Source organism: Sarcophilus harrisii, chromosome 2 (genome assembly GCF_902635505.1).
Source record: "Sarcophilus harrisii chromosome 2, mSarHar1.11, whole genome shotgun sequence".
In the NCBI taxonomy this organism is placed as follows: domain Eukaryota; kingdom Metazoa; phylum Chordata; class Mammalia; order Dasyuromorphia; family Dasyuridae; genus Sarcophilus; species Sarcophilus harrisii.
Genome location: NC_045427.1, coordinates 393,431,916 through 393,453,975, shown reverse-complemented (window position 1 = coordinate 393,453,975; position 22,060 = coordinate 393,431,916). Strand labels below are relative to the sequence as shown.

General features: G+C 33.1%; 1 protein-coding gene across 4 annotated transcripts in view; it reads left to right on the top strand.

Annotated features, from left to right (window-relative positions):
* Window positions 1–8,739, top strand: part of PWWP2A (PWWP domain containing 2A) — a 34,417-nt gene extending 25,678 nt beyond the window's left edge. The window contains exons 3-4 of one of the 4 annotated variants that reach the window (XM_031953616.1): window positions 3,079–3,199; window positions 6,421–8,739. In XM_031953616.1, the coding sequence (XP_031809476.1) occupies window positions 3,079–3,199; window positions 6,421–6,508 (209 nt within the window). In that variant the 3' untranslated portion in view covers window positions 6,509–8,739. Of the gene's footprint in view, window positions 1–3,078; window positions 3,200–6,420 lie in introns of those variants that run through there. The other 3 variants (XM_031953618.1, XM_031953615.1, XM_031953614.1) reach the window with 3 other exon arrangements.
* Window positions 8,740–22,060: the final 13,321 nt, after the last annotated feature.

The window sequence follows — 22,060 nt, the reverse complement described above, 5'->3', positions numbered from 1 at the left end:
CTACTTTCTAGAAACCTAAAGAAGAAAAAAGAATGAGGAAAATTTGCTAGAACTGGAGATAAAATCCTACAAATTGAAGTGTAAGCTCAGGACTAAAATTAAAAAGATGGCCATAAGGCCAGATGCAAAGACTGCTGAAGAATAGCGATAGGAACAGAGTAGATTTACAGATCATCTATGTCTTCTAGGTCTTTTTTTTTTTCTTCCAGATTTCTCATCCCAGTTCTTTAGTGTCACATCGTTTCTTTAAGAGTCCATTGTATGGGACAGCTAGTTGGGGCAGTAAATAGAGCACCAGTCCTGAAATTAGGAGGATCTGAGTTCAGATTTAGCCTTATACTTAAAAGCTGTGTGATCCTGGGCAAGTCATTTAATCCAAACTCATTTGCAAAAAAAGTCCATTGTAACATTGGAGAGAATGTGGAATGATGATGGCTCCTTTCTACATAGAGATTCATCAAAATGTAGTAATCCTATTGTTAGATGGATGAATCAGTTCATTTCTAGTAGATTATGCTCAGAAAATCTGGCATTTCATAATTTTAAGCAACATTATTGCTTCTAGAGTGATTGAAAAATAATAGGTAATTATTCTTAAGAATTCTTTGTAAACCCCTGAAAACTGTCCTCCATCTTTTTTTGGTGATACATTAGTTAGGATTCAGGGGAGATAATTTTTCACTTTATCCGAGATGCGTCCACATCACAAGAACTTTAGCCTTTTGGATTTAGGAGGGAAGGGCTGACAGAAAAAAGAAAGTTTTCTTCAAGAAATGGTAATTCTTAAGCCTGGTCCAATTTTGAGACAATATTAATGGGATCACTACTCATTAAATATTTGATTCTCTTTTAAATATTTAATTTCAAGCTAGAACCTGGGGTAGGATGGAACTGTATTCAAAGTTGTTTAAAATCATGAGAAAATAACTGGTTAGTACAGAATAAAAAACTTCTTGGCCCTTCTAAAGTATATTAAAGTGTTCCCTTTGTCTGCACCTATCTTCAATAATATGCTTGTGAATAGAGGAAACTTATGCCATCTCTGAATTTAGTTGTAATAAGATGAATTCTTATATATTCTAAATTTTTATTTTTATTTCTGGATTTACTCCAAAGATCTTGGCCTTCTCAAATTTCCCCCTTTCCAGAACTATTGGAAGATTGATTTTTAGTTTTTGGTAACTCTCTACTGCCCCTTTTTCTCCTGCTTCTTAGCAATAACTGCTATTGTTTTTGTTTTTACTCGATCTGTAGTACAGAGCATGTATGAAATCAGCATTTTTTTTCTACTACAATTGCTCTTTTCTTCCTTAACTCCTATAAAGAATGGTGATCTCACACTATAACCATTTTGCCTAGTCATTACCCATCCAAAAAGGTATTTTTCCTCTTATTGGTACACAAAGATTAGCCACTAAAAAGTCTTTCCTTCAAATTAATAATGAGGAGAAACCTGTCACAAATTTTAATAGAATAAATTTCAGTTCCTTCCATTTGTTCTGCCTATGCCATTTCACTGTTTTATTCAGAGACTGAATTATAAAAGATTTTAGATATTATTTATGCCTAACTCTTGATTTTAGAGATAAGAATATATAACTTAGAGATAGCAGAAGTCATTTGAAGCCAAGAGATTACCTTTATTCTCAGTTCATAAGATTTGGTTTTCCTTTCTGCTTATGGCTAGGCCAGCATGATTCTTCTATTCTTCTATACCTAAAATTCTACCTGTACAGCTAGTGACTACAAGTAGATTTCACTTTGTGTATTGCCAATATGTTATCTTGAATTTTTTAAAATTCAGTAAAATTATAAAGTCAATGGGTGGCAATTGAGTTCAATTCAATGAATATGTAATGCCTTTAAGTGTTCAATATTGTACTAAACACTATTTGTTAGTGGGAGGGGGACTTGTAAAAAACAAATTTTTAATAACTGTAGAATTCTTCAAGTTCTTTCTGCCCCTATTGTGATTACTGTTGATTTAGGGAAAATAAAATACCTGACCAAAATTTCCTTGATAAAACCTGATTATTTTTCTAGTTACTTTTAAAAGATTACATTCTTCTTAGAACTTGTAATTATTATATTCAGAGCCAAATCCCATTTGTAGTTGAGGTTTTTTGAATGTTTCCTTTTGAGGTACTTTGTCATCAGTATCTTGTGGAAGGATAGAACTTTTCTCTCCCTTGAGTTTCTATTACTTTTATTCAGTACTTTAAAAAAAATAATTGTCATATTAGCTGTGGGCAGTGGTTATTTTCCATAATAGGGCTTCTAAAAGGCAAATGGATAATCTGAAGGAGGAAATGAGTTTTTTAAGGAATAAAAATTTTGTTCATTTATATTTGCTTAGTAAGGAAAGGGACAGATTCATGGAATTATGTTTATAGAATGTTTTACAAAGTAAAGAAAGCATCAACACCTTTATTTAGTGTTATTTTAATAATTAAGAATAACTTATTTTCATTCCTTTCATTTAGTAGAGGTTTGTTATTTATTCAGAAAAGCTTAGGGAAACCAGTAATAACTATTACTTCATATGATAAGAATTTTAGGCATGGAAAAATATGCTTATGTGGTTACTGGAATTAAAAGGAAAGAGCCTCAAGTAGTCAAGGCATTTTTGTGCAATAGAAGCTGAGCATATTCATGGATATTTAGGATTTTCCTAAGTTCACATTCTGTAATTATTCTTAAGCTAAAACAAAGCTCAGATCAAAAGCATACTTTAAATATGACAGTCACCACTTTGAGTATTTCTCAGTTTGCTTTGTGAGCAACCTAGTCTGCTAATTGTCTTTCTCTGGAAGTAGATTGGCCCATTTTATTCTGCAGTTAGTTGCAACTATACATAGGGCCCTTACAGTCTTTTGTTTTCAATTAGTGTTTTGTTGTAGCATCATTCTTTTTATTTATACATACATTCTATGAAGTTAAAGAGTTATTCAACATAAATGCGTAATGACAACTGAAATCTGGTCACTTTAATTTTTTTTTTTTTGTAAAATAGAGGTTTAAAAAAAAGATACTCGAATGACTACTTTATTTTTGTTAACTTGATTTTCTCTACCATAGGTCTCAACAAATGGCAGCATATTACATCAGACAGTGACGAGTCCTGCTGCTCCCTTACAGTGTCTGACAGACCACTGTGGATTCAGATTGGGAGCATTGAAGTTAACAGTGAAACGGGCAGGTCTGTCTGTTTTAAGCCCTGCCCCAAAGTGAAGGGGGGCATCATATCATCACTTAATCATTCCCCAAATAGTTTAGGTTAGAGTTAATAAATTCATTTATTTTTCTTATTTTCGTTGACATTGGTACTTGTGTACCTCATGTAGATTTTAGACTGTAATTAAAGTCTACTTGATTTTACTTGCCCTGCTCAGAGAGCAAGACTGGAGTCTTCCTGTGTGTACTTTTGAAAATCTGGACTTATTTCTTTTTTGGTTGGTATGCAGGGCCTTACATTGTATAATCATATTGAATAATGATGGAGTCCTGGTCAAGTGGTAGTTTTAAAGTATTTTTAACTCTTTCAATTGCCATTTTCTTTTTTATTTTCTTTTGATATTCATTTCATCATTACAGGTTTTGTTTTTGTTTGGATTACTTTCTACTGTACATATATTTGGTCAACTTATCTTTGAAAGGCTGCATAAAAGAAATAGAAACTGAGAGGGTGGAGAAAAGGGTAATGCCAAAATACTGTTATATTTCAGTTTTTAAATTTTAAATGAGATGCCTGAAAGATTTTGGTACAAGAGAGTAGTTCTTACTCTGTTAGATAAATTTGAGCTCTTGCTTTGTTAGGAAAGGGATTTGGATTTAATTGTTGCTTTTAGATTTGAATATGTTTTGTATATTTGTTAACTTGCCAGGATTTTTGAGAATCTATTTAAGACTATCATTGTTGTGCTGAAGGTGTAGAAACATATTGACTCTAATTGTAAGCAAATAATTGAATTGGAACAGGGAAAATTTGAATATTCTGGACTTGTACTTATATATGGTGGTTGACAATCTTTTAGGTGATTTGTTTTGGTCTAGAATGAACAAATTTGTTTAGTGGCTCCAAAATAGTATTAATGGCATGAATCTTTTGTACCTTTGAAACCCAATTTGAAACCCAATGGTTCATAATACTGAAAGAAGACAGACATTGAGATTCACAAAAGGAAAATCTACGAATGGACAACTGGATGCAAGTTTTAAGCAAAATAGGGGGCACCATTAAGAATGGGGGACCAGAAATCATTACCTTTGTGGGTGTGATCCTGATTTGCTAATGTGATTTCTAGCAAGACATTTAACTTCATACTATTTTTTTTCACTTGTTCAAAAGAATAGTTTACCAGGTCTCTAAGACATTTGAACCTAAGATCTATACAAACAAAAGACTATTAGCATTATGAGTCTAACAATAATGCATCTAATTTCATAAAGTTGTAACTTAACACAAGTGCCAAAGGACAAAAACATTTTGAATTGTCCAACTAACATATTTTTTCAGAAGCAGGGACTTGTAATAGGTTTTCTATAAATTTAGCTTCCAGAAGAAATATTCTACCCAGATAGGGAATTGTCCTTTTGAGTGGGTTGGATGTGTCGGTTAAATTTGGACCCAGTATCTTCATTTTTTGAATCTGAAGTATTTCTGGCAGAAACATATCTCTTACTGGTTGGGTAAAAACACTGATGCTGAAAGCTATAATATAATATTTTTTTTCACATTAGCCTTACTTTTTACAGGCCTTGAGCCAGATTTTGAAATGTAATTTTATGGGGGTGTTTGTTTTTTAAATTCTGTGCATGATGTCTAGTTTATTCTTAGGCAACAGTAAAAGACATTTAATTTTGTTAGAAAATGTGCCTCAACAAAAATTTCTTTCTCATGGACCATCAGTTTTGGACTTCAGCTTTGTGTGGATCATTGTATCTTGGAAGGGATAATGATATAGCAATAAATTTCTTAAATATCTGATTTCTTGTTTTACTGTTTTGACATCAATCTTTATTCTTCTGCCTTTTGTTCAGTGATCACAGTGGTTTGGGGGATATTGTAAAATTACCCATACTGTATTTTTTTTTCCTTTGGGAATAGATGCAGTTGAAGAGAGAGAACTTTTAGGCATCCTAGTGACATGAGAGAACTACTACTGATAGGGGTGGTTCATCATATCAGAATCAATTTTATCTTTTACATAAGGTATACATGTGCTTATGCCCTGTGCTATTGTGTTATAGACAAAGGTTCTCCATTTCAGAGATTATCTTTGCTCAGACAAAATGCTTGCAAATTAATGAAATTGTAAATAAAGTAGCTTAAAAAATTAGCTTGCTTTCTAGATACACCTGTATACTCTTAATCTTGGAAGATTATATTACTAGATTGGTGATGCTTTTGTCTGCTTCTCTATTGCAAGAGATGGATAAGCAATCAGCCATCCTTTCTCCACTTCACACACAAGAATCCTTTAATTTACAGCTGATTTCACATAGGCTTTTGCTACTTGTTTGTGACTTGCTTTTAGGATATGTGACTAGTCTTTTTTTTTTAAATACAAAAATCAATGAATATCATAATTCAACAAATGTGTATTAAGTGCCCATTGTTGCTGCACTGTAGGGTTGGTGTGTTGCTTTTGCTTCCCAGAAGTACCAAGTAGTTGAGTAGCTTTACTGTATTTAATAGTTTTTATATCTTGGGGTAATGTATGTGAATGTGTGTGTGTATGTCTTTATGTGTGTATGTATATATGTATGTGCATACAATATATGCACATATATACACAAACATTTTTAAAAGATAAATATTGGTAAAATATATATGCATACAAACAGGTATACATATATATTTATACAAAATAGATGCTCAGAGTTTAAGAAGGTCCTGTTTGTATTGTAATATATTTTATTCATGAAGATAGGATGAATTCCCTTTTAAATATCATTTTAAATAATATTTGAATAAAGTTTTTGTAAAGTCAGGTTTTCAATGGGAGATAATAATGTTGACTTTTAGTAGGTAAAGATTAATGTAAAATATTTAACATAGGAAAATAGAATATTTGTTAACTAAATGACATAAAAAGACTACTGTAGGAACAAATATTTTCATTGTTTGGTTAGGTGCACATTAGGAAAACTGAGTATTTGTCCTATCTTTGTTGACATCTTTTGTTTAGAGTATCAGCAGTATATGTTCTTTTTATCACTTGTATTTGGAGTTTAATGTAAAACCTAAAGACTTGAAGTTTAACTGAACACATTTATTACTGACTACAAATCAGATGATATTAACATGGGTTGTTGGAACAAAAATAGAGCTAAATCTTAAGTGATATAGGACTTTGTTTTTATATAAATTTGTAATTGCGCCTAACAACTTTTTTCTTTTTTTTTACTGTATTTCAGCACAAAGACATTAGCAGCAAGTTGGTTTCCTAGAACTTACTACACTGCCACAAGAGAACACCAGCTCTTCAGGACTGAAAGAAACTAGAGACTGATTTTTTTTTCCTTTTTCAAATCTTTAACAAGGAGTAAATGTTAAGAGCCGTGACTAAAACAGATTTGATGTACCTGGAAATGGTATTTGTAAATTGTAAATTGTTTCTATTATATTAAACTGCAGAAATGTTATTAGGGGAATATTTGATAAAACTTTTTGCAATAAATAATGCATGAGATGAGGAAAATGATGTGAAGTACACATGTAAGGACTCACTTGAATTTTAAATTTGAAGAATACCTGACAAAATTTTTTTTTTCCAAAACTTTTGATTGTGGAGTTTCTATCAGTCCATTTAAATGTAAATCCCTGAAGATTAAACATGGAATGATGGCAGGAACTGTTAGATTTTTGTTTTTCATTTTCAACCTTCTTAGACTTTGCTATATTTTTGTGTTTCCTCCAATGCTTATGTTAGTGTGGATATGAACAAATGGTGCTTCTAAAACTACTTGAAGCCAAGACCAAGGTTTCCCAGTAGAGGGATAATGAACAACTTTACATCTCCTGGGAATGTTTTTCTCTCTAAAGCAGGGATGTAGCATTCTAAATAGAAAGGTTTGCTTGTTAAGAAATATTAAAATTTATTTATTTGCCACCAGTATTTAACATTTTGTGCACCTTTTAATGATTAAATACTTTTTTTTCCCTCAAATTAGGAATAGGAATAAAGGAGATGGCTTTTTCTCACTGGTGAGAATTAGTATTTGGGAATGAAAATGTATACAGAATTAACTTCTGTTTCTATGGAGGGATTTGGTAATTTTTCTTTTCCTTGATTTTCCATCTAGTTTGGAAAAAGTTACTTTTTTAGGTTTTGGAGAAGACATCTGGAATAAATCCTTTTTGGGAAGAAGTCTGTTCAGGCTAAATGCAAGAAAAATTCCTACTAGTATCAGTAGGATTTAAGCCTGTTGGAAGACTGCAAGAATGGACCATTAGAGATGGCTTCAGATCTTTCATGAATGAAGCATAAATCCCTAATAATAGTGATCATAGTTATTTGGCCTTTTTTTTTTTTTTTTTTTTTTTGGGTAAGTATATAGATGGAAATCCATTTTCTCTCCCCCACTTTTGTTGAACAAGGAAAGCATAATATACTATGAAAATAACAAGATGGACCTATTAGAGGTACTAAATTTCTAAAGCAATTTTATATTTAATGGTGCCATACTTTATAATAAACGTAAAAATTTTTAGTGGTAATATCAAATTATTTTTAAAACCAGAAAGAGAATCTGTAGCACCTACTTATATACACATACACATATATAAATAAATAAATAAATATATATTTAGAACCCATCTCATTTAAAGCAACATCAGATAATTGAGCATTTAGCTCAGTTTACTTAATTTTTCATTATCCAGTGTAAATTTGGAAATTTGTTCTTTTGGTCCATGTAGCATCTCCTTTAATAATGCCCAAGTGTTCAGGATGAATATTTAAAGTTCTGGGTGAGTTCTGGAGCATTTATTTTTGCATCTCAAAGTATATCCATCTTTTGCTTCTGGAAAGCTTAGAGATTTTAAATAAAGTTTTGGGTTTTGCCCTAGTCCTGACCTCCTGGATGTTTTTTCATGTTACAAAAAGTCTCCATTTTAACACTATAGAAGGTAAGCTCAGGCCCAGGAACAGCAGGAATGTTACATATTATAACTGAAGTGTCCTGGCTAAGACATGCACATTTTAGGAAAACAGCCCTGCAGTGCACTTTCCCACCTGCTTAACTCCAGTTGGTCTTGTTCTCTCACCAGCACTAATCAATAGCATCTACTACTGGGGCTCCATCTGACTCCTGCAGTTTTTACACAGGCAGAACTCTTATGGACTTGATGAAGTTTGACTTGTATGGAGACTACAAAATCATGATAGTTAAGGGAGAATAAGGATTCTTTATTAGGGGGTTGGGTGGGGAAAATGAACAGATTGTAAAGTAAAAAAGAAACTGACAGATAAACATTCACAGGTTTTTCTAATGATCAGTTACTAAAGCTGTTTTACTGCAAAATGGATTTTTATTTTTTCTTTAAAATGAAATTCAGTGATATTTAAAATGTAGATGTACTGTATTGTTGGTTTTTGCTTTCTTTGCTTTAGTTGCTTAATATTTAAGCTTTGCTTCCTTCTAACTTTATTCTAAATGGTCACATACCTATTTCATTATAGACTTGAATGGAAAAAAATTGCATCACCTCTCAAGGTTGCTCAGAGTTTAATATTAAAGAATGTCATGTAACATTTATTCCAATAAAGTCTTGGATTTTTTATATTTAAAAATTAAAATTACTGGTTTTCTTTTGATATTTCCTTCTTTTTTTTAAAAAGTTGATTTTAACTATACATCATCCACATTTAAGTGTGGAATAATCTTGAGATAGATATTTTAGGATAGATTATTTAGGAATTGAATACTAGAAATATACATTGTAACTACAGACAGTTTTGGCTTTATGCAAATTTGCATTATGCAAATTTGATTTTGTGTAAAGAATTCTGTGAGAAATCCACTTTCCAAAAATAGCCTATGCCAACTTTACTGTGCAATAACTGTGCTCTCTCCTTGTTCCTGCCCCTTAACAACCTCCTCCCCAAAAGAAAAGTAAATCTTAAAAAGAAAACCTTTTTTTAATAACAGTTTTTTATTTTCAAAATATATGCAAAGAGTTTTCTTTTTTTTTTTTTTTTTTTTTTTTTTTTTTTTTTTTTGTTTTACTAAGTATTTATTTATTTTTTTTTTTTTTAATTTAATAGCCTTTAATTTACAGGATATATACATGGGTAACTTTACAGCATTAACAATTGCCAAACCTCTTGTTCCAATTTTTCACCTCTTACCCCCCCCCCACCCCCTCCCCTAAATGGCAGGATGACCAGTAGATGTTAAATATATTAAAATATAACTTAGATACACAATAAGTATACATGACCAAAACATTATTTTGCTGTACAAAAAGAATCAGACTCTGAATTATTGTACAATTAGCTTGTGAAGGAAATCAAAGATGCAGGTGTGCATAAATATAGGGACTGGGAATTCAATGTAATGGTTTTTAGTCATCTCCCAGAGTTCTTTTTCTGGGTATAGTTAGTTCAGTTCATTACTGCTCCATTAGAAATGATTTGGTTGATCTCGTTGCTGAGGATGGCCTGATCCATCAGAACTGGTCATCATCTAGTATTGTTGTTGAAGTATATAATGATCTCCTGGTCCTGCTCATTTCACTCAGCATCAGTTCGTGTAAGTCTCCAGGCCTTTCTGAAATCATCCTGTTGGTCATTTCTTACAGAACAGTAATATTCCATAATTTTCATATACCACAATTTATTCAGCCATTCTCCAACTGATGGACATCCATTCAGTTTCCAGCTTCTAGCCACTACAAAAAGGGCTTATGCAAAGAGTTTTCAACATTCACTCTTGCAAAACCCTATATTCCAAATTTTTCTCCCACTTACTCCCTACTCTAGACAGTATGTTATATTAAACATGTGCAATTCTTCTATATATATATATATATATTTTTTTTCATATTTATGTTGCACAAAAATCAAAGCAAAAAGGGGAAAAAATGGGAAAGAGAAAAAAGCAAGCAAACAACAACAAAACAGGTAAAAATACAATGTTGTGATCCACATTCAATCCCGGAAATCCTCTTTCTGGATACAGATGGTTCTTTCCATCACAAGTTCATTGGAATTGGCCTGAATCGTTGAAAAGAGCCATGACCTTCAAAAATGATTGTCATATAATCTTGTTGCTGTGTACTGTGTTCTCTTGATTCTACTCACTTCACTCAGCATCAGTTAATGTAAGTCTCTCCAGGCCTCTCTGAAATCCTGTTGGCTGTTTCTCATAGTGCAATAATATTCCATAATAATATTCTCCAATTGATGGACATCCATTCAGTTTCCAGTTCCTTGCCACTACAAAAAGAGCTGCAATTATAAAAGTGCTATTTTTGCACATGTGGTTTCCTTTTCCCTCCTTTATGATCTCTTTGGGATACAGGCCCAGTAGAGACCCTGCTGGATGAAAAGGTATGCACAGTTTGATAACCCCTTGGGCACAGCTCCAAATTGCTCTCTAGAATGGTTGGATCAGTTCACAATTCCACCAGCAATGTACTAGCGTCCCAATTTTCCCATTTCCCCTCCAATATTCAGCATTATCTTTTCCTGTCATCTTAGCCAGTCTGAGAGGTGTGTAGTGGTACTTCAGAGTTGTCTTAATTTGCTTTTTTTCATATGACTAGAAATGGTTTTAATTTCTTCTGAAAATTGTTCATATTCTTTGACCATTTGTCAATTGGAGAGTGACTTATGTTCTTATAAATTTAAATCAATTCTCAATTTTGTTTCTCATTACCTACTCTAATTCTTTTAATTTCTTTTTTCTTATTGCCAAAACTAACATTTCTAATACAACATTGAATAATAATGTTGACAGTGGTCAACCTTGATTCATTCCTGATCTTATTGGGAATGGTTCTAGTTTATCACATATGATGCTGTCTAATAGTTTTAGATAGATGCTACCGATCATTTTAAGAAAAACTCCATTTACTTCTATGCTCTCTAGTGTTTTTAATAGAAATGGGAATTGGATTTTGTCAAATGCTTAAAGAAAAACGCTTTAAAAAATCCTCCAAGTGAAAGTAGAATGGTCCTTCATTGCCAATAGAGGGGTTGGTGTAAGACCTCTGGCCTGAAAGAGGAGACTTTTGCTGTACTCTCTCTACTTTGCTGAGTGTCCTTGTCTGCCTTCTTCTACTGAGTGTAGTATGTTCCAGTTCCATGGGTCTGTCCCTAGACTCTGTGTTTGCTTGTCTCCTGTATGAACATGTTCAGTCTGCATGTGTCAGCCCATATTCTCTCTCTTGGTTCTGTCCTGCTTCTCCTCTCCCCCCAGCCTCTTACAGTTTTGCCCATCCCTTCTTGTTTTCCTCTCCTGGTCTGACAGCAAATTCACATTATATGATATATAGATTAGTCTACTTAAATAAACTGAGAACTATATGTCATTAAAGTATTGTAACTACATAGAACTTTTGAGCTGGAAGAAATCCTAGAGACCTTCTGGTCAGAGGTTAAAAATCATGTGTCACAAACCCCTTTGGTCAGTCTGGTATAGTTTGTGGACACCTCAGAATTATGTTTTTAAATTTATAGAGTAAAATAAGAGTTACAAAGAAAACCAAGTATATTGAAATACACATCAAACTATTTCCCCCCCCCAAAAATTAAGAACCAAGAATCTGGAGTGACCTTTTCATTTTTCAGATATGAAAACTAAGGCTTCAAGAAGGAATCATTTTTACCAATTAAGGATGGAGTGTTTGAAAAAGGAAAATAGCTCTATGTCTTAGGCCCTTAGCTTAGCCTTCCTTTTTGATAGAAAGGATAAGTCTTAAGTTTATTTTCATCAGAGCTGTATATAATGAGATATTTCTCTAGTTGCTAACATTCTATTCTGTTATGGTATATTTTATAGTTGATACTTTGGTAGATAATTTCCTTTGTCAGTAAGCATTTATTAAATGCCTATGGTAGTTGACTCGAGTCAGGATCATCAAAGAGAAGTTAAAAAAAAGATCTCCAATCTTCCTAACCCTGCTCCCTTTCCTTATCCTTGCCTCTTCTAAGTAGAATGTATATTAGTTGCCTGTGAGATTTATTCACTATGTATTTTCAGTATGTATTCAGTAGGTATTTTATCTAAGATACATAATAAGTTACAGTAAGAGATGAGGTCTGATTGACTGTTACAATATCCTGATTTAAACTTGGACTCTTGTGTATACCAGTCTTTCATTCCACAAGTCCTGTTTCTTCTATAGGGTATGAGAAAGTTGGGCTAAATAATGGTTAAAATTTATTCTAGCTTTCACCTTATTTTTTCAAATGCAAACAGAAAGGATTTATAATAACTTGAGGAACTTGGCAGTTAAAAGGATGTGATTAAAAGAAATCATAATAACCTGTGATTAAAGTTCCAGTAGTTAGCAGCTTAGTCCTAGGGAGACCCTGAAATACACAGAATTTGAATGACTTGCATAGGGTTATCTAATCCAGCTCCTTGCTTTTATAGGTATGGAAACTGACTTGAGCAATATCACACAGTAATAAAGCTCTTTTCACAATTTTTTGGGTAAATTATCTGTAGTGTAATCTCTCCATTATTTTTTAAAGACTAGAGTTAAGTGCAGTAGAAAAAGGCAAATGAGAAATATTGACTAATTTTCTAATAGTAATCTTTTAATAAAATAAATGAGATCTATAATATATTCATCATATTGTGCATATGTATGGATATTTACACATGTACTACATAACAGATTTTTTAAAAAATTATTCCTCAGTTGGTATAAACGACAATCATATTTTCAGTATTATTTGCCTTTGAATGTTGTGTGTAGAGTATAGAAATTCATTTCTAGGCAGAGATCTCTCCATTAGTGGTCAAAATTGCCTGCTAATATAAAAATTCTGCTTCATTCACTTTTATATTTGATTACTAGAGTTTCTCAAATGATTTATGTTCTATGTTCTTCCAGAGTCTAACTTGTTTTTAATAATAGCTTTTTATTTCCGAAATACATGCAAAGATAATTTTCAGCATTTACCCTTGCAAAAGCTTGTGTTCCAAATTTTCTCCCTCCCTTCCCTTCCCTCCTTCAGACATCAAATAATCCAATATAGGTTAAACACGTGCAATTCTTCTATATATATTTTCACATTTATCATGCAGCACAAGCTTTTCTTTGCTTCCTTGTAGGTTTTCTTTTATTCTCTGATGTATGCATTCTACTTGATTTTTTTCCCCCTGTCCTTCCCTTTATTTCCCCCATCCTAAAGAAGGCTACAATTAATTACATATATACATACATACACACATATTGTTGAATTCAAATCATCTGCTAAATCATGTGTGAATCTTGGTACTTGAATCTTTCTGGCTGCATTTGTTATTTTTTTCTTTAAACTGGATGCTATGGATTTTGGCTACGATATTTCTGGGAGTTTTAATTTTGGGGTTTCTTTTAGAGGATGATTGGTAGATTGTGTTTCTACTTTGCTTTCTGGATCTAAGAGAAGTGGGTGGTTTCCTTTCAGGAATCTTGAAATAGTATGTTCTAGGCTTTTTGTTTTGTTTATGCTGCTGATATAGTCCAATGATTCTCTTTTTCTTCCCTTTTTAAGGGAAGTTTTCTGGGTCAGTCATTTTTGCTATGAGATACTTTATATTTTCTTCCATTTTTTTTAGCCTTTTGACTTTAACTTTTTTTTTTTTTTTTTTTTTGCCTCATGAAGAAATTGCCTTTTGTTTGGTCTATTTTGATTTTCAGGATACTGGTGGGCAATGTTTTGTTCTTCTTGTTCCAAGCTATTCATTTTTGGATTCTTTCTCCATAGCTATCATTTCTTTTTCAATTTTTTTTCTAGAAGCACTGCCATTCCATTTATAAAAGATATTTTTAAACTCTTTAATCCTGCTTCATGTCTTCCAGGAATTCCAGGAGCTTGTGCTTGATATGTTTTTTTTTTTTTTTTTTTTTTTTTTTCTGAGGCATTGCTCGTACATGTTTTGGAGTCATTCTCTTCTGCATTTATGTATCTTCTTGTCCTTTCCATCATAAAAGCTCATGGTTCGGTTTTTCCCTCCCTTTACCCCCATTCTTCCACCCAACTTCTTTCTTGGGATATTACGTGTTGTGTTATTCCAGGATCTCAGGCATGAGATGGGAACTTCTAGTACATTTTATACATTTGTTTGAAGTTGTGAATGGGAGCTCAGTAGCTTTTGTGTCTTTCTGCTCCAACATCTTGACTCTTATCTTCTGAACAAACTATACTTGTATTTCCCTATAATTTATTTCCTTTAGAATCCTGTGCATTTTAGTTTTGTATATTTAAAAAACCGTGTTCAGGAGAGTCTGTGACATAAAAGTATAAGAATCCAATCTTGCCAGACCTTTCTTACCAATCAGGATAGATCAGTAGCAATATGTGAATTTGATGGAAATATATGATTAAAAAACCCAGCTTTTTATTTAACTTTGATGCTAAGAGGTATGATATTGGAGTATAATGAAAACCAGCGTACTTGACGTCCCTGTGGTATGATGCTTTTTGAACCTCCTGGAGAGCAGCTTCTTTATAATTAATATTCAGTTAAATAAGCATTTATTAAACATCAACTATATGTTAGATGAAAGTGAAAATGAGCCTTTTCTCAAAGAATTTACCTTCTATTGAAGAAGAACAAGCATATATATATATAAGTAAATGCAAAATGTATATCGAGTAATGAGGGGAAGCCCAAACAAGGCCTAAAAGAAAGACACTGTATGAGGTGAGTCAGGGGTTGGACCTTTAAAAGAGTTAAGATTTTTAATAGACAAGAGGAGAGACAGCATTCAAACATGGGATTTGGATACAGCTTGTCCAAAGGCATGTAAGTAGATGACTAAATATGGCAAACAGCAAAAAGTTGGTTTGACTGGAGCTTGGACGGAGAGAAGCCAAGCAATAACCCATCTGTGATGCTTTAAGATTTACTAATATCATATTTCATCTGCACAACAGCCTCCTGAAGTTTGCAGACAAGGAAAGTGAGGTACAGGGGTATAACTCAAATCTAAGGTCTTCCTCATTCCAAGTCCCATGTCAAATGCATTATACCTTATTATCTTTCTATATACTTTAAAGCAGTATCATGTGACAGTCTTGTTTATATATATGTATCTTAATACATACATATATTTATGCATATATATTTAAATTTATTAATATATTAAAAATAAAGAAATTTACAAAAGCCATGAATCAATAAATCAATAACAGATTGGCCTTTTCCCATATCGGGAAAATCTTTAAATGATAAAAAATTTACATACTTTGCCAAAAGTCAAAAGGAACTCTTGGATCTTCTTAAACAAACTTATGTGATCCAGTGTGCGAAAGAAGAGATAGAAAAGGAACATCCTTCCATCCACTTTTCATTTTGTCTCAACCTTTCATTTTTTCTTGCTGAGACAATTGGGGTTAAGTGACTTGCCCAGGGTCACACAGCTAGAAAGTGTTAAGTGTCTGAGATCAGATTTGAATTCAGGTCCTGGGTGCTCTCCAGGGCTGGTGCACCACCTAGCTGCTCTGCCTCAACTTTTCAATCCACAATTGAGTGCCATTAGATGGAAGGAACATGAGAGGAAGAGGTCAAAGTTGACAAAAATCTGTTAATGTTACAACTGGGTTCAAGACAGCAAATTGGGAGGGAAGAGCAGATCTAGCTTGGGACTTAAGAGAAGTTGGGCTGAGGCAAATGGGACAAGAATCCTAGAAGAATTTGCTAGCCACATAAAGTTTGTCCATAGAGATGAAGTCCCCCTTCTTTTAAATAGTATTAAATTTTTTCCCAATTACATATGTCAATTTTCAACATTCAATTTTTAAATAAAATTTGAGTCCCAGGTTTTCTTCCTTATTCCTCTCCCTCCTAAGACAGTAAACAATTTGATAAGTTATATATGTGCAATCATGTAAAACACATTTCCATATTAGTGATGCTGTTAAAGAAGAAATTGAACAAAAGGAAAAAAATGAAGTGAAAACAATTTGCTCTGATCTGCATTCAAACTCCATCAGTTTTTCCTCCAGAAGGGGAATAGCATTTTCCATCATGCGTCTTTTGGAACAGTCTGTCTTGGGTTGTTGCATTGCTGAGAAGAGTTAAGTCAATCATAATTGATGGATGAAGTACTTTTTTGGCTGAGGCAATTGGAGTTAAGTGACTTGCCCAGGGTCACACTGCCAGGAAGTGTTAATTGTCTGAGGTTACATTTGAACTCAGGTCCTTCTGACTTCAAGACTGGTAAGCTATCCATTTCCCCATCTAGCTGCCAGATGAAGTACTTTTGATTGAGGTTCATACTCTCAAGAGTTTGATGAATGACAGATGATGTCAGTTTGCTTTCTTTTTTTTTTTTTCAGTGAAGAAATATATATTTTCTTCTCCCCGCTAAAAAAAAAAAAAAAAAACCCTCAATAAATTTGCATAGTCAAGCAAAAGAGATTCTCACATTGCCCAAGTCCGAAAACATATGTCTCATTTTATATATTTGAGTTCATTAGCTATCAGGTAGAAAGTGACATTCATTCCTCATCATTAGTATTCTGGAATCTTCTTTGGTCAATATATTGATCAGATTTCTTAAGTCTTTCTAATTTGCTCCTCTTCACAATTCTGCTGTTATTATATAAATTGTTCTCCTTAATTTATTCTTCAAGAAATCTTTTTAGGTTTCTCTGAAAGCATTTCCGTTGGCATTAGAACATTCCATTACATTCATATGTCATAATTTTTTCAGCCATTTTCATCAGTACACTTTCAAGTGCTGTATTGGGTTGTTAGAGGTTAGAACATGATATTATCTGAAGCTCTCATGCTGATCTGAGTCCAAGAGATGACTAAAGACAATAAGTCTGAGCAATGAGGCCCACCAGATTCATGGATATATCAGAGAGAAAAATATTACCTCTGTCTTGTGATCTCAGTGAGGTGGAGAAATTGGATACTCATATTTTGGAAGTCTTTTTTTATATATCCTTTAAGTAGCAGGACTCTTTGCTTTATTTATATTCAATTTTCAAAAATTTGGATTTATACATTTTTTTTCAGTAATATAGTGGAAATTGAGGTACATCTGTAATATATAACAAAACTTTTTTCTTGCTATCCCTGAATGCCACAAACCAGATGAAATATAATTAGCAAACAATAAAAGATCAATGAAATTATGTGCTTTATAACTGTAAAGCTATGAAAACATGAATTAGGTTATCACTCAAGCACAAATATTTTAAAAGTTTCCCTACACACACACACACACACACACACACACACAAATTTTAGGTCTTCCCACATGCATTAGGGTAATACAGATTCCTTTCTTGTGAATCATAATCTTTCCTTTGCTTATAGAGAATTTAAAGTTCACAATTTATTGCTTTAATGTATTTTTGGGAAGAATAAAAGGAAGGCAACCTTTCATGACTGAAAGGCTTGAAGGATGAATGCAACTTCCTCATCATGAAACTAATTGGGGTAGAAGGTACCAAGGGCTCTTCCTTGTTTCTTGTGGCTTTTTAGATTGATATGGATACTGTTTTGACATGTGCTCTGGGAGGTACGATGAAAAAAAATGCCTAGTTCTTTAATATTTAAGATTCATTGAGCAGGAGGTGTACAATTTGAAATACTCAAATCCTACAGTGAAATAAACTTGTATCGGATCTCCACAGTGTTACTGCTATAGTTTTTGATAGGCTTGTGATATATTTTTATTGCCTATTAATGGGGCTTTAGTAAGCCTTAGACTGATGACAATTTAAGTTATGTAGCTGAAATAGGTGTTCATTTCCCCTCTCAAATTGGATTAATATTATATCTTACCCAGAAAGAGAGTAATTGCTAGTGAGTTGTCCCTGACACATAGTGGTACTTAGAAAGTGCTTGTTGATTGATTGTTAGCTTTATAAATATAAAATTGCAATCTGTCTACATTTTGTCCCCATGTCATAGATGAAGTTGAATTCCAGAATTCTTTCTAAGAGTTCTTTGCCATAGTAAACCAAAATATGTCCTTTCTGCTACCTAAACGCCTCCCTTTAAAAATTCATATATATAACTTGATGGTAGAGTGATCCTCAGAGACAGCTAAGTGGTCCAGTGTATAGAATGGCTGGCCTGGAGTCAGGAAAACCTGTATTTTATATGTTGATGTCAGATATTTCCTAGCTATATGAATTTGGGAAAGTCATTTTAACCTCTGTTTGCCTCAGTTTTATAAAACTGGGATAATAACAACACTTACCTACCAGGGATGTATAAGAATCAAATGTAAAATTAAAAAGTACCTGGCACATACTAAGCATTGTATGTAAAAATATGTTATCTATTTTTTAAGTTTGTAATAAGATTATTATTACTTTTTAAGAGGCACAAAATTGCTAATCGTTTTCAGATGCTTTTGAATGCTGACTATTCTGGCTTGGTTTCTCCACATATGTCATCATGACTTCAGTGGCAGAGAGCCACATAAGCCCCGGCCCCTGACTAGTTCCTGCTCTCTGTTGGCTGTTTCCTTGACAATCTTTTTAGCTAGTCATAACTGGCATTTGGGGGCAGGCAGGAACTCAGGGTACTAGCAAAGGCTGGGTAAGTTCCACAAACTGAGGAATTGCTGATTGAGAAGCTGCAGTTCAGTTTAATATGCTTATGTATTCCCATCCTCTTAAATTCAATTCAACAAACATTTATTAATTTCTTACCACTGGGAATACATTCTATTGAAGAAGTGCCATCTTTACAAAGATAAAAGAATACAAGGAAACTAAAAAAATTATTTATTTAGCATTCTTTATTTAAAATTTTTAATTCCATATGCTCTCCCTCTTCATATCCGATCCACTGAGAAGAAAAGAAATATATATCAGTTTATGTAAATGAAATCATGCAAAGCATTTCACTATTAACCATTTTTTTTAAACTATGAAAAATAAAGTGAAAGAATTATACTTCAGTTTGTACTTAAGAGTTCACCAGTTCTTTCTTTAAAGGTAGATAGCATCTTTGCATCATGAGTCCTTTGGAACTGGCTAGGATCATTATACTAATCAGAGTAGCCAAGTCTTTCACAGATGATCATTGTTACAAACTTGGATATTACTGTGCACAATGATTTTTTAGTTCTTCTCATTTCACATTGCATCAAATTATGTAGATCTTGCCATATTTTTTTGAAACCATCCCCTTTGTCATTACCTTTAGTAAACTCCAAAACAATCACATACCGACATCTTGTTCAACTTTTTTCCAGTTCACCAACAGTTCATTAATATATCTATTTTCCCCTCATCCTCTCGAGCATTTGTCATTTCTAATAAGTGTGAGGTGGTACCTCAGAACTGTTTTAATTTGCCTTTCTCTAATAAATAGTGATTTAGAATATTTTTTCATATGACTATAGATAGCTTTGATTTCTTCTGAAAATTGCCTGTGTATAATTCTTTGATGAGTTATCACTTGATGAATGGCTCTTATTTTTATAAATTTGACTCACTACCTGTGCAACAAGAGAACTGTTCGGTTCTGAACACATATATTATATCTAGGATATACTGCGACATATTTAACATATATAGGACTGCTTGCCATCTAGCGGAGGGGGTGGAGGGAGAGAGGGGAAAAATTGGAACAGAAGCGAGTGCAAGGGATAATGTAAAAAAAAATTACCCTGGCATGGGTTCTGTCAATAAAAAGTTATTATAATAAAATAAATAAATAAATAAATAATAAAAAAAAAAATAAATTTGACTCACTTCTGGAAAGAGACCTGTATGTGCAAGAATGTTTGTGGCAGCCCTCTTTGTAGTGGCCAGAAACTGGAAACTGTGGATGCCCATCAATTGGAGAATGGCTGAATAAATTGTGGTATATGAATATTATGGAATATTATTGTTTGGTAAGAAATGACCAACAGGATGATTTCGGAGAAGCCTGGAGAGACTTACATGAACTGATACTGAGTGAAAGGAGGCCAGAAGATCATTATATACTTCAACAACAATACTATATGATGATCAATTCTGATGGACCTGGCCATCTTCATCAATAAAATGAACCAAATCAGTTCCAATGGAGCAATAATGAGCTGAACCAGCTACATCCAGCGAAAGAACTTTGGGAAATGACTAAGAACCATTACATAGAATTCCCAATCCCAGTATTTTTGCCTGCCTGCATTTTTGATTTCCTTCACAGGCTAATTGTACAATATTTCAGAGTCTGATTCTTTTTGTACAGCAAAATAACGGTTTGGTCATGTATACTTATTTTCTATTTAATGTTTACTTTAATATATTTAACATCTACTGGTCATCCTGCCATCTAGGGGAGGGGGTGGGGGGAAGGAGGGGAAAAATTGGAACAAAAGGTTTGGCAATTGTCAATGCTGTAAAATTACCCATGCATATAACTTGTAAATAAAAAGCTATTAAAAAAAATTTGACTCACTTCTATGCTCAGCATATAATGGAGAAAGGACACCTTTGTCAGAGAAACTTGCTATAAATTTTTTTGATATTATTTCATTGTCTATGATACATTTTTGATTTTGCTTTGATATCATGATTACTGCCTCTGCTTTTTTTTTTTTTATTAGAAGTTTAACTAAAGCATATTAGATCTGCTCTAGTCCTTTATTTTAATTGTGTCTTTCTGTTTTAAGTGTGGCTCTTGTAAACATTTTATTGGCTTCTGGTTTCTAATCTATTCTGAATATCTGCTTTTCTGTTTTATGGGTAAATGTATGTTTATACACAGTTATGATTACTTAGCATGTGTTTTTCTCAATCAAGTTTTCTTCTGTTTCCTTCTGTTTTTTTTTTTTTTTTTATCCTATCTTTTTTCTTAGCAAGGGAATTGGGGTTATATGACTTGCCTAAGATCACATAGCTAATAAGTGTCAAATGTCTGAGGTAGGATTTGAACTCAGGTCTTCTTGATTCCAGGGCTAGTTCTGTAATCACTGTGCTATCTAACTGTCCTATTTTGCCCTTTTTCAAAGGCAGATTTGCCTTTCTCTATTTTGCTTCTAACCACTGCCTTCAAATCTATCCTCTTCTTTTATAATCCCTCTTTTCTCTTATCCTTCCCCCCTCATATTTCCCTACTGAGTAAGTTACATTTTTATACATAATTGAATATGCATGTATATATGTGTGTGTGTGTATATATATATATTATATTATTATTATTATTTGAACCAATTCCAGTGTGAGGTTCAAGCATTGCCCCTTTTTCCCATTTTCCCCTCCACTGCAAGAGCCCTTCTTTGCATACCTCTTATGTGACAAAATTTTCCCCATTCTGTCTTCTCCTTTCTTCCTTCTCTCAGTGCCAGTGCATCCCTTATTCTTCCCCCTTCATTTTTTTTGAGAGATCATTCTAACATAATTGACTCATACCCATGCCCTCTGACTTTGTAACTCATTTTAACTGATGATAATGTTCTTAGAAATTATATGTATGATTTTCCCACATAGGAATGCAAAAAATTTAATTTAGTGAGTTTTCTATGATTACTCTTTCATGTTTACCTTGTAATATTTCTCGAGTTTTGTGTCTGAATGATAAATTTTCTTTTTAAGAGCACTGTACACAGCAACAACAAGATTGTGATGATTAACTCTGATGGACGTGGATCTTTTCAACAATGAAGTAATTCAGACCAGTTCCAATAGACTTGTGATGGTAAGAGTCATCTACATGCAGAGAGAGCACTATGAGAACTGAATGTAGATCACAACATAGTATTTTCACCTTTTTTGTTTGCCTTTTTTTCCCTTTTTGATCTGATGTTTCTTGTGCAGCATGATAAATGTGGAAATATATATAGAAGAATTGCACATGTTTAACATATATTGGATAACTTGCTGTTCAGGGGAGGAGGGTGGGAGAAAAGGAGAAAAATTTGGAA